General features: G+C 35.5%; 1 protein-coding gene across 1 annotated transcript; it reads left to right on the top strand.

Annotated features, from left to right (window-relative positions):
• Positions 1–2,143: 2,143 nt before the first annotated feature.
• Positions 2,144–13,452, top strand: LOC133638966 (MDS1 and EVI1 complex locus protein EVI1-B-like; the record flags this gene model as incomplete). The annotated part of the gene is made up of 3 exons (XM_062032020.1): positions 2,144–2,165; positions 13,098–13,264; positions 13,375–13,452. Coding segments are annotated over exons 2-3 (245 nt in total), but the record flags the coding sequence as incomplete, so codon positions are not given.
• Positions 13,453–13,757: the final 305 nt, after the last annotated feature.

Genomic DNA, 13,757 nt, shown 5'->3' with positions numbered 1-13,757 from the left:
TATTTTGCTCTTTCCTCATATTATTCATTCCCAGCAATACCCATAAACGGCCACTAAGTGACAGTATCAGTAAGTAGTTTTACTTCATCCTGCTTTTATTTTACACTGAATATTTTCTCTTTGTACGGCACGCGGAGGAATATTTAATAGTCCCGTAGCTTGGATCCATTTCAAAATGCCCAATGACATGTCTGAAAAATTTATAGAAATAAAATTACAACAATGCAAATATATAAAAAAATATATTTTTGCTTTTAACATTGTATATTTTAATATGTATTTTTAATATTGTGTTTATTTATTTCAAAACATAAATATTTTGAATTAAAACAATGTTATAAGTGTAATTAAAGTAATAATTTATCTAATCAGAATGAACACGCTAATTAGTTTACAATAAATTTTAAAAATGTTTCAATTTAAAGATTAAATATATATATATCCATCCATTTTCTAACGCTTGTCCCTTTTATATATATATATATATATATATATATATATATATATATATATATATATATATATATATATATATATATATATATATATATATATATATATATATATATATATATATATATATATATATATATATATATATACATATTAGGGATGTCAGATAATGGCTTTTTGCCGATATCCGATATTGTCCAACTCTTTAATTACCGATACCGATATCAACCGATATATGCAGTCGTGGAATTAACACATTATTATGCCTAATTTGGACAACCAGGTATGGTGAAGATAAGGTACTTTTTTAAAAAAATAATAAAATAAGATAACTAAATTAAAAACATTTTCTTGAATAAAAAAAAGAAAGTAAAACAATATAAAAACAGTTACATAGAAACTAGTAATTAATGAAAATGAGTAAAATTAAGTGTTAAAGGTTAGTACTATTAGTGGACCAGCAGCACGCACAATCATGTGTGCTTACGGACTGTATCCCTTGCAGACTGTATTGATATATATTGATATATAATGTAGGAACCAGAATATTAATAACAGAAATAAACAACCCTTTTGTGTGAATGGGGGAGGGAGTTTTTTTGGGTTGGTGCACTGATTGTAAGTGTATCTTGTGTTTTTTATGTTGATTTAATAAAAATAAAAAATAAAAAATAAAAAAATAAAAACGATACCGATAATAAAAAAACATACCGATAATTTCCGATATTACATTTTAAAGCATTTATCGGCCGATAATATCGGCCAGCCGATATTATCGGACATCTCTAGTAACTAGTATATCATCCATAAGCGCAGATTTCAAGCATTGAAATACTTAGTATAGTTGAAGACTTACGGTCATTAGAAAACATCACTGCACATCATAATGGCAGCTACACTTTCCATTTTAAACATCTAAAAAAATTATTTGGGAATGTCCGGCGGGCCAGATTGAAAAGCTCAACGGGCCGCATGTGCCCCCCGGGCCTTAACATGCCCAGGTCTGCCTTGTATTGATGTTCATTTGATTAGTCTCTATTGCGGGTGAGAAGGGCCTATCAGAAAGTGAAAACATCGTTTTCCCAGGCCTATGATTTTTTTTTCTAACCGTTTCAGGTCTGGTTTTTACAAGCTGTTTCATTTGCCTGATTTACGTCCCCCCAGTCCCCGACTGCTGCGGCAGCCACATGGTTGTCCCACATGCCTTAATGAGGTGTCCTATCAGTCGAAACACTAACAGTGTGCTCAGACCGTCTTTATGACTTTATGATGTCTGGACACACAAATCATTCCCAGAAACACCAGACTCGGGTGGGTCCAAGAGAGACCAGTCGAGGGGCCCTTCTGTATACTTTTAAAGGGGTTCGCTTGCTGTCACCTGACTCACTCCCTGAGACATATGGTAAAAGGGACTTAGGAACTGGAACTTTTTGTTACCTTTTGTGATTCAACATATTAATTCCTGGCAGGATATTTTATTGCAAAGAAATATGGCCTCCTCTTAAACGGCTGAAACATGTTTATTGAGCACAAGGAAGTGTTGGGTACTATTAGAGCCACTTATATTTCCGGCATCATGACATAACATACCAAGTTGATACCTGTTGCCCACATATTTCAAATCTAGAGATGGCGATGCGTTAACCATGTCCTGGTTTTGACTGCTCTTTTTTCTCACCCTTCAGTTTCGTTTGCCGGATCAGAACACTTGGGTAAGTTTAGTTTTCAACCAACATTGATGCATGGAAAATGTGATGTTGTTATTTTGAAGACAAGCCAACAAGCTTTGCATCGTGTTACACCTTGTTACACATCAAAAATGCTATCTGGCACCTGACTGACCTGTCATATTTCACACTGTTGTAAGTAGGGGTGTCCCTATATGGCAGGGGTCGGCAACCCAAAATGTTAAAAGAGGCATATTGGACCAAACATACAAAAAACAAATCTGTCTGGAGGTGCAAAAAATTAAAAGCCCGTATATAAGTGTTATAATGAAGGCAACACATGGCGTAAGTGTCTATATTACCTATAATAGCCTACTATGTGTCGCAGGCTGAAGTAAATCTTCGTTGACAGAAATGTTGAAATTTAATATTTATTCTACACATTTTTACAACATGAGAAACCATTAGTAAATCAGAGGCTACTCAGAAGGTGAGATAACACCTAGAAAATTACTGACTTTTAATGGCCAAAGGTATAGATGTGTGTGTCCAAGTTAAAGGAAACAGCAGGCTGTCTTCTTTTAATAGGTTTATTACAATCTTTGGCAAGTTAGTTAATGTTTGCTGTGGTCTGGAACAACATGGCACGCACACAAACAACTATCAGAAATGCAGCCAATATTACATACAGTGTGTCATGAGACATGCAAAACTAAATTATATACAAAGAGGATACAAGTAAAGGATATTAAATGATCTCAAATATACCTACAAATGAGGCATAATGATGCAATATGTACATACAGCTAGCCTAAATAGCATGTTAGCATGGATTAGCTTGCAGTCATGCACTGACCAAATATGCCTGATTAGCACCCCAACAAGTCAATAACATCAACTAAGCACAGCATGAAACTTTTGGTGGACAAAATGAGATAAAGAAGTAGTGGAAGATTTTACATGTAAACAAACTGCTGCGTCACAGTCCACACTATGGTGAGTTCAGGAACTGCCGAAATTAGTAGGACAAAACGATTTTCACCTAATACTCTCATCAGTGCAGCATACACACAATCATATTAAAACAGTGGGCTTTTTAACAATTGGGAAGGTTTGTGTCATGTTTGTCCTCAAACAAAAAACATACTAAAACAATAAAATTATTTTACCCCCCATCTTTTTCCATTATCAATACTTTTTAAAAACGCTCCAGGGAGCCACTACAGGCACTACAGAGAGCCACGGGTTGCTGACCCCCGCTATATGGTATTGATTATATCCGACCATACAGTAGGTTACCTGTACTTGTTGCACCAATGGTATTTAAAAACTTTTCCTGACTAAGGATGATTAAGATGAGTTTTCTGCAAAAAAGCTAATTGTTAGAGAAAACTTAGATAAAAATGCAAAAAAAAATGTTTGGTTTTTTTTTCGACCAAAAATCCCCAAATTTGCTGGCATCAACTACATTTGATTGACCATATCAAAATGGTAATAATGTAACGATATATTTTAATTAGAGTGTTTGCAGTTTGCAATGGTTTAGAATTAGGGGTGCCCAGATCTGATATTGATATCGGAAATTGGTCCGATATCAGCAAAAAATCAAGTATTGAATTATATCAGATCCCAGATATTGATTTTGCGTTTTACTTTTGTTGCTGTAAGTAAAAATGGCGCCGCTGAAGCGGCAGCTGGTGGCAGCAGCTTTGTGCTCTTGTATATCCTCATTTATGTTCTTTAATGTTTCCCTCTTGTTTTTCATGTGTTTTTACCTTTTGGCTTAAAAACTTTCGGGACTGTGCAACAAGGGAGCGAACACAACAGCGAAGCACACAATAGCACGCAAGCTAGCTATACGAAATACGTGAACAATATTGCAGTCTAAAACAGGGCATTTGTCAGTATAAACAGGTATGAAATAATTATAGTTGCGTATTACTCACACATACAAAGTCTCCAAGGAAGAAGCATATTAGAAAGTATCCAGTAACAAACGTGTCCGCATCATTCAACACACTGGTCCATGAGCTTAAAAACCTCTATAGGCTTTAGTGGCCACATGCGTGGACAGCACCTTTTAGCTCTTATTTCCAAAATTGTGTACACTACTGAATTGGGGTCTTATGCCGACATATGGACACTTATACTGCCATCTGGTGGTGTCAGAAGAGTACAACATACAATGGAATTTGGGGAAAAAAAAGTGTAAAAATAAAAATGTGCATGTCACTACACATGAAGTACACGTTTGTGTACTTGTGGACTAAGTACATCATATAAAAAGATGATTTTTAGTTTTTATTCTAATTAAGGTCCAATAAGCCCAAATAGCAAAGACAAATAAAAAAAAGCATGTAAACAAACAGCTTGGGCCTTAGGAGGTTAAACTAATGTAATAATTTATTGTAGCCACTAGATATTGCTAAAAAAAAAAAAAAAAAAACAATTAACACTCAACCTAAAGGCAACAGAAGCCCATTCCAAACAATTAACAATAAATAAGTTAGTGTCTATCAGACCTACTGTTTTTCTCTGTTTGAGTCATTTCACTTGGTCAAACATTTTCTGGCATACCACACTACAAAATGATAACAAATATATATGATTTGTGCTGATATCGTATCAGATCAATATCGGTATTGGCCAATACCCAAGGCGCCAAAATCAGTATCAGATCAGAAGTGGAAAAAGTTGTATCTGGACACTCTTAGTTTTAAGTTACGTTCAAACATTATTAACCGTCATCTGAGTTAAAAAATAAAAATAAAAAAGAACAATAAATTGACTTAGTCGTATTAAACATAGCAGCCAACACACTCATTATTTTCCATGTTATGTCACTAATGTTATTAGTTATGGAGTATATTGTGAATAAATTGAGAACAGGAAGTGAACACAAGTTTTAGCGACCGCTATGTAAAGGAAAAGGGGTAGGATTAAATAAGCTCTGCTTCTTCCTACTCCTTTTCGAACGTGTTGAATAAGAGAAACTGGAAATTGTGATGTATCATGTTGTATGCATGCAAATTCGAAATAAACACAAACTCAACTCAACTCAACAACTGTGCTGAAGTGTAGATACAAATGTAGTGACATCATGCTTAACTTGTGTCTTCGTGCAATTTTAGTAGAGTACACTGCAAAAACTGAAATCTAAGTAAGATTAAATATCTCAAATAAGGGTGATATTTGCTTATTTTCTGTCTGATAAGATAATTCTTCTCACTAAGCAGATTTGATGTTAGAGTGTTTTACTTGTTTTAAGGGTTTTGGCCCTAAATGATCTCAGTAAGATATTACAGCTTGTAGCTGAGATTTTATGACCTATATTGAGTAAAACGTGCTTGAAACTAGAATATCAACTGTTGCAAAGCTGTGTCATCAACACTCAAAAGTATAAAACTACTTTTTTAAAGTAATAATTTCTTATTTCAAGCATGAAAAAAAAAATCATGACTTTGACACAATTGTGTCTCATATTAAAACAGACGACAGCCAAATGGACGTTGCTGTTTTATTTTCAATGAAACAATAGAAAATACGAACTCATATAGTAGTGCAGTTATAATTGGTGAGAATATACTTATTTTAAGGTAATTTGGGGTTCATTGAGGTTAGCTAATTTTACTTGTTTTGGAAAGTCTTGACAAGCAGAATTTTCTTGTTCTATTGGCAGATAATTTTGCTTAGTTCAAATAAAATACCCCTATTTTTTGTATTTTTTGTTCTTGTTTTTGAACACTGACTTTTTGCAGTGTACCTTTGACCAAACTTGTTTATTTACAATTATACAACATTTTTGGCAATTGACTCCCCCCTATGAACTTGTTTTTGAATGTACACACTCCCCTTTTGGGAATGAATTGATCACATGACTTATGTTTTTGGTGTTTCCCCCTCATTTTAATTATTTTAATTTGTTGACATTTTTCGCATCTAGATATAGCTCAGATTCCAATTAAAGGCTAAAAAGTGGGGATTTCCAGCGGAGCTACACCCTGGACATCACTTTTGGATGTTTGCTTGTGCAGACAACGAAGCACAGCTATTCCAAATGAGCTTGCACTTAAGGGGGCGGTGGAGGTGTTTAGTGGGGGCCGCGTTACTTACATCTGTCCAAGGGTAACAGTCTCTTTGGGATGCTGGATTCAGGGGGCGGGGGGGTTAAATTAGCTCCTCTCCAAACATCTGGTTGCTGATAAAGATCAACAATTGAGAATGCATCTCACTAATTGAGGCCCCTCGCATTATCACTGACTTCTGAAGACAGCCAATCAAGTGCTGGTCCCACAGCGACGCTGCAGCAACAAGCAAGTTCACAGACGCTTACACTCCGCCCGAGGCAGAATAACAAGGGGTTTTCGTAAGGTGTATGTAAAAGGGATTGTTGGACAAAGCAATGGAGTTTATGACCCTAAAAAATAACTTTTAATGGATTTTATTGTAGGTCGCCTGAACATGACACCCACTGTGACATAATAGAATAGACGGAATCAACCTAATCCATAAAAAGGACACCTCAATCATTAAGTCTGAATTTGTGGTTAAAGGTTTCTAATTGTCCCTCGTCCATAGAAGGGCCAATCAACCAATCGGTGTTGTTGGTTGAAATGTATTTCAAACATGTATTTAGTTTGCACGATACATTATTCACAAGGAAAAGATAGGTGCACCAGATTTAGCTAACAGTTCCTTTGCATCTTTAGTCCTATTAGTAATTGCTTGTTGTAATTGTCTCAAAATGACCTTAAAAATCTGGGGGAAGTGTTGTCACCTCAAAATGTGATCAGGACTACTCAAAATGTGTATTGGCTCATTTCAGGCAACTTTATTTCATTTTTGTTTACTCAGGCAATGATGACTCGTTTGAGTAACAAGAGTGAGTTTTTAGTATGGAATGAAGAAATGTAATGTCAGTGGACTATGTGACTTGTGGTGTATGTATTGTTTTTAATCTGAGAGGGTAATATGTTAGAGTGACCGAATTCGACCAGAGTTTAAATTTGTACTAAATTTAAACTAGAGATGTCCGACAATGACTTTTTTGCCGATATCCTATATTCCGATATTGTCCAACTGTTAATTACCGATTCCGATATCAACCGATACTGATATATACAGTCGTGGAATTAACACATTATTATGCCTAATTTTGTTGTGATGCCCCGCTGGATGCATTAAACAATGTAACAAGGTTTTCCAAAATAAATCAACTCAAGTAATGGAAAAAAATGCCAACATGGCACTGCCATATTTATTATTGAAGTCACAAAGTACATTATTTATTTTAACATGACTCAAAACAGCAGCTTGGAATTTGGGACATGCATGAGGAGGTTGAGGTGGGCGGGGTTGGTGGGGGGGTAGCAGGGGTTGTATATTGTAGTGTCCCGGAAGAGTTAGTGCTGCAAGGGGTTCTGGGTATTTGTTCTGTTGTGTTTATGTTGTGTTACGGTGCGGATGTTCTCCTGAAATGTGTTTGTCATTCTTGTTTGGTGTGGGTTCACAGTGTGGTGTATATTTGTAACAGTGTTAAAGTTGTTTATATGGACACCCTCAGTGTGACCTGTATGGCTGTTGACCAAGTATGCATCGCATTCACTTGTGTGTGTGAAAAGCCGTAGGTATTATGTGATTGGACCGGCACGCAAAGGCAGTGCCTTTAAGGTTTATCGGCGCTCTGTACTTCTCCCTACATCCGTGTACCACTTTGTACAGCGGCGTTTTAAAAAGTCATACATTTTACTTTTTAAAACTTATACCGATAATTTCCAATATTACATTTTAAAGCATTTATCGGCCGATAATATCGGCACTCAGATATTATCGGACATCTCTAATTTAAAAAAAAAAATTTTAAGGAAATAAAAGCATAGTTGGAATTAGGAGTAACACAAATATGCAAAAAAAAATCTGATAGGAGTACTAAAATAAATTATCTAAACTACAATTTGTACATATATATATATATATATATATATATATATATATATATATATATATATATATATATATATATATATATATATATATATATATATATATATATATATATATATATATATATATATATATATATATATATATATATATATATATATATACATAAATATACAGTACAGGCCAAAAGTTTGGACACACCTTCTCATTCCAATGTGTTTTCTTTATTTTCATGACTATTGAGATTGGACATCGTCACTGAAGGCATCAAAACTATGAATGAACACATGTGGAGTTATGTACTTAACAAAAAAATGTGAAATAACTCAAAACATGTTTTATAATCTAGTTTCTTCAAAATAGCCACGCTTTGCTCTGATTACTATTTCGCACACTCTTGGCATTCTCTCGATGAGCTTCAAGAGGTAGTCACTTGAAAGGGTTTTCATTTCACAGGTGTGCTTGATTTTATATATATATATATATATATATATATATATATATATATATATATATATATATATATATATATATATATATATATATATATATATATATATATATATATATATATATTTGGGCCATCTCCACACTTACATGTATGTTATACGTTAGCATTCAAGAGGAGCTTTTGTAACCTTTTCATTTCTATACGAAATGATACAGTATAATGCGAGAATCGATTTGAATCGAGATTCGATTCTGAATCGAACTGTCACTCTAAGAACCAGCAACGAATCGAGATTCGAATCTGAATCGAACTGTCACTCCAAGAACCAGGAACGAATAGAAGTGTGAGTTGTAGGAAGATTCCCGTCCCTAATTTATGAAGGATTGAAGTTATGATGGTAAAGTTACATTTTCGGACGCGAGGAATGGACAGCAAGATTTCAAGATAGTTTAAATTAATATTTTGAATTGTATTTACTGAAAATGTAATCAGATTAATGCATTTTAAAATATGGTGTATTTTATTTTTTTTGTGTATTCATACATTTTATTTAATGGGTACGGACATGGCACTTAATGGCCCAAAACCAATAGGTCTGTTATTTATAAACATGCTGTTGTTTGCAATTAACCCACAAATTAAACAAAACAAATTGCTGAACACAACTGATATTACAAAAATGTAATCACTTTAAGTACAAATCTATATTTTAGAAAAATAATACTGTTCTTAAAATACAATTTACAGTTCAGTTTATATATCTACACGTGCACACTGTTACACACATAAGGGCTTTTTTTACTCTTTAAGTAACGATTGATGAGTGCGGTTAGTGTAGAGCTGCTATCACTGAGAATTTTTTGTAATTTTTATTGTACAGTTAATAATAATAATGATAATAATAACAAATTACATTTTTAACGCACTTTACATTTGTTAAAATCTCAAAGTGCTACAAAAATATTTAAAAAGGTTTTAAAAAATAAAATAAAAAGTTAGAATATATAATAGAAAATTAAAGTAGAAATACAAACATGAAAAACACTAGATAAACACTAGATAAAACATAGAAACATAGATAAAATAGAAAAAAAAAACATGAAAATTACTATTATCCTCATCACGTTTTGGGAGATGTTTTTTTTGTGAGTTTTTATTGAGCTCCTTAACCTATTATGGGGCACGGATCAACACTGTGATGATTATTTTGAATACACCTAATATGCATCATTATTATTAAGTGAAATTGAAATATTGTCCTTCTGTATTTCCATTTATGAATGGAGAGAAGCCAAGCAGTGGGAAAGTCGAGTCAGGAACTTTACTCTCAACCATCACTCCTCATCACTCGCTCACCTACGTGGGCTTCAATGTCATCCATCAGCTTCTCTAAACCTCTATTCTTTTTTTTCTTTCACTTTTTTCTTCTTCCATCTATCCCCCCCCCCCCCTATCATCGTGTTCTTCATCATGCTTCCTCGCCATCTTCTCCATCTCGGCTCGTGACAGCGGGAGAAAACAGGAGATGGAATGTCAGAGTCAGAGCAGGGCTTTGCTAGACGACCCGAATCGCCGCTGATTCGGTGCGTTGATGAAATGAGAACAAGCTGAAAATACAATGCAGGCGAAATAATGCAAATTTGAGTGGGCCTCCTTCTTAAAAGGAGGGGGGAAAGTGTGTGTGTGTGTGTGTGTGTGTGGAGGGGATGGCCTGTCAGGCCCAGTGCTCTACTGGGACCACCACCCCTCTGCCTTCCCCTCCCGGCCCTGCTCCTCCCCCAACCGCCCCTTTCAGCACAGCGATATCATTATTACCCATGTCTGGCCCTTGATCAGTAATGTCAACATCTTTCATATTGACGAATGTGCTGTCTGCCCGCATTGTGCACCGAATGGTTTACAGCCCAGCAGTGGACATGAATCACTCCACACACACACACACACACACACACACACACATAGAAAAGACCTGACAACACACGGATACACACTTGGCATATACATTCACACTCACAAACAACATACATGCCTTTAAGTACAAACACACACACTGGCCTTTCTCACATGCATGACAAATACATTCCTCACACACACACACACACATATATTTTCTCGTTCACACACATGGGTGGCAATTAATCAGCTATGACCACCTTGCAGCAAATAGTTTCTTGTCCGTCCGCGCACATGCGGCGTGGACAAGAGCACATAATTCTTCGGGGGGATATCTGATGAAAGCAACTGTTGGGCTTCATTAGCAGATTGGCTGCAGTCGTTAACTCTTCCAGTGTGTCTGTAACGTCTGTCTCGAAGAGAGTTCTGTCAAACAACCTTAAAAACTTCCCCCAAAAAGTCCCAGACATAGTTACGGTGGTGCCTCAGAATACGACTTTAGTTGGTTCTGTGACGTAAAGCGTTTTGCGGAACAAATCCCCTTAATATCTGCTTACCCCGCACCAAAACAGCACAATTTTAACATGTAACGTTCAGGTTCAGTTTATTTGGAACATTTAAAGTCATACCCAACAATTGCGACAACGACTTTTTACCGTCAATATCGGCTGCTGAGTTTCATTTTTTTAATGATTTCTGCTGGGGGGTGTGCCTCCGGATTTTTTCAATTAAAAAAATGTGCCTTGGCTCAAAAAAGGTTGAAAAACACTGCTCTACCCCACCATCACATGGGAAACCGCTCCACTATTTAAGAAGGACTGGTATAGGGCAAGGGTGTCCAAATTGTGGCCTGCAGCTATTTTTTAAGGGCCCCACAGTACATTACAAATATGCTTTTTAAAAAATGAAAAAAAAACATAAAAAGTTCAATAAAAGAGCAAACAGTTGCAATCCTGACATGCAGGACAATTTTATTTTTCATCTATACGTGCTTTTGACAATGAAAAACATCAAAATGGTCCCTGTATCCTTCGGCTTTTACATGCATGGCCATGGTCATTTTAGTGGCTGCTCTGGGACAAACAAAAAGTGACCAAAATAAAACAATTATGCACAGACATACTATAGCTTCTTATGCTCTGGTGGACCAGGTGCATTATGAGGTGTGTTAAAAGCAAAGTTACATACATATACACATACTGTACATATGCATTCACTGTACAAACATACACTATCATTCAAAAGTTTGGGGTCACATTGAAATGTCCTTATTTTTGAAGGAAAAGCACTGTACTTTTCAATGAAGATAACTTTAAACTAGTCTTAACTTTGAAGATATACACTCTATACATTGCTAATGTGGTAAATGACTATTCTAGCTGCAAATGTGTGGTTTTTGGTGCAATATCTACATAGGTGTATAGAGGCCCATTTCCAGCAACTATCACTCCAGTGTTCTAATGGTACAATGTGTTAGCTCATTGGCTCAGAAGGCTAATTGATGATTAGAAGACCCTTGTGCAATCATGTTCACACATCTGAAAACAGTTTAGCTCGTTACAGAAGCTACAAAACTGACCTTCCTTTGAGCAGATTGAGTTTCTGGAGCATCACATTTGTGTGGTCAATTAAACGCTCAAAATGGCCAGAAAAAGAGAACTTTCATCTGAAACTCGACAGTCTATTCTTGTTCTCAGAAATGAAGGCTATTCCACAAAATTGTTTGGGTGACCCCAAACTTTTGAACGGTAGTGTACATATACACATACTGTACATATACAAGTACATATGCACACATACACTCATGCACATAATCATGTTTCATCAAACATATATTAAAAATGTTGCCCTAGGGTAAACCGGGTAATACATGGCACACTAACAAAGCTTAACCTATTGTTACTATAACAATCTACAAGGTTAATATAGGATGCTTCTCTTTCTTCCCCTCCATTTTTTTGCATTCTTTCGTATCTCTAGTTATCATTACGTATATGTATTGTTGCATCTGAACAACTGTATTGTTGATAATAATGGTACATTATTGGTATTGTTCATTATCAATAGTGCTATTTCTATTGGTATTTGTATTGCTCCATTTGTAGTGTAATAATGCTCATTGTCATTTCTGTATTATTTTTTATTTTCGCTAACTGCTTATTTGATATCACTTTTACCATCATATTTGTACATGTAGTATTTGCTGATGCTCTATTGTTGTTGTTGTTGTTATTGTTGTGTTTGCTGTTGTTGTTTTTTTATCCCCTCCTTCCCCGGCCCGGCTGCACCAAATGATAATATAAATATATTTAATGAAGTCAAATACAAATAAGGCAACAAGAGAAATATCCTACACTTCTCTTTTGTAAAGTAAATCTGAACAGCCGATATGGGCATCTACATCTGCTATATGATTTGCCTGAGAAGCTGGACCGGACAAATATTTAAAAAAATAAAAAATATAAATAAATAAATAAATAAAATTTAAAAAAGCAAAGTTACGATACAGAGTTGTAACAGCGAGCTACCTTCACAGACAGTCCCGTTATAATGTGTTTATGAGCAAGGGCGAGCAGGTGGCGCACTATGTACTGTATTTGTGGTGTGCAGCCGAAACAAGCGAATGTTAAGGAAACACAGTTATGAATAAATGTTTCATCCTGTCTTATCTGTGTGGTGTCTCTCTTTAGATGTCGGCTATCGAGAACATGGCTGAGAAGCTGGAGACGTTTAGCTCCTTGAAGCCAGAGTCCGGGGACCTGCTGCGCTCCGTGCCCTCCATGTTCGACTTCAGAGCGCCACCCTCGGCGCTCCCTGAGACGCTGCTGCGCAAAGGCAAGGAGCGCTATACTTGCAGGTAAGGAAAGCAACCTCCATAGCAATGCATCGTTAATTTTTTGGCGGGGGGGATTTTAGAGGGTTTCTAAATTATTTAGCTAATGTTGGTATTATAATTTTTTTTTTCAGATATTGTGGTAAAATCTTCCCACGCTCTGCCAACCTGACGCGCCACCTTAGGACTCATACAGGCGAGCAACCTTACAGGTAAGACACATCATATGTGTTGGAATTCAAGTTAGGGTTGTACGTTATACCGGTATTGGTATAGTACCGCGATACTAATGAATCATATTCGGTACTATACCGCCTCTAAAAAAATTAGCTAAAACTAATGTAAAGTATCCAAACAACAGAAGAATAAATGTTTATTACATTTTAACAGAAGTGTAGATAGAACATGTTAAAAGAGAAAGTAAGCAGATATTAACAGTAAATGAACAAGTAGATGAATAATTCATTTTCTACCGCTTGTCCTGAATAATTTTGACAAAATAATAGAATGATGAATA

Source organism: Entelurus aequoreus, linkage group LG21 (assembly GCF_033978785.1).
Source record: "Entelurus aequoreus isolate RoL-2023_Sb linkage group LG21, RoL_Eaeq_v1.1, whole genome shotgun sequence".
Lineage (NCBI taxonomy): Eukaryota > Metazoa > Chordata > Actinopteri > Syngnathiformes > Syngnathidae > Entelurus > Entelurus aequoreus.
This window is presented reverse-complemented; position numbering and strand designations above follow the sequence as displayed.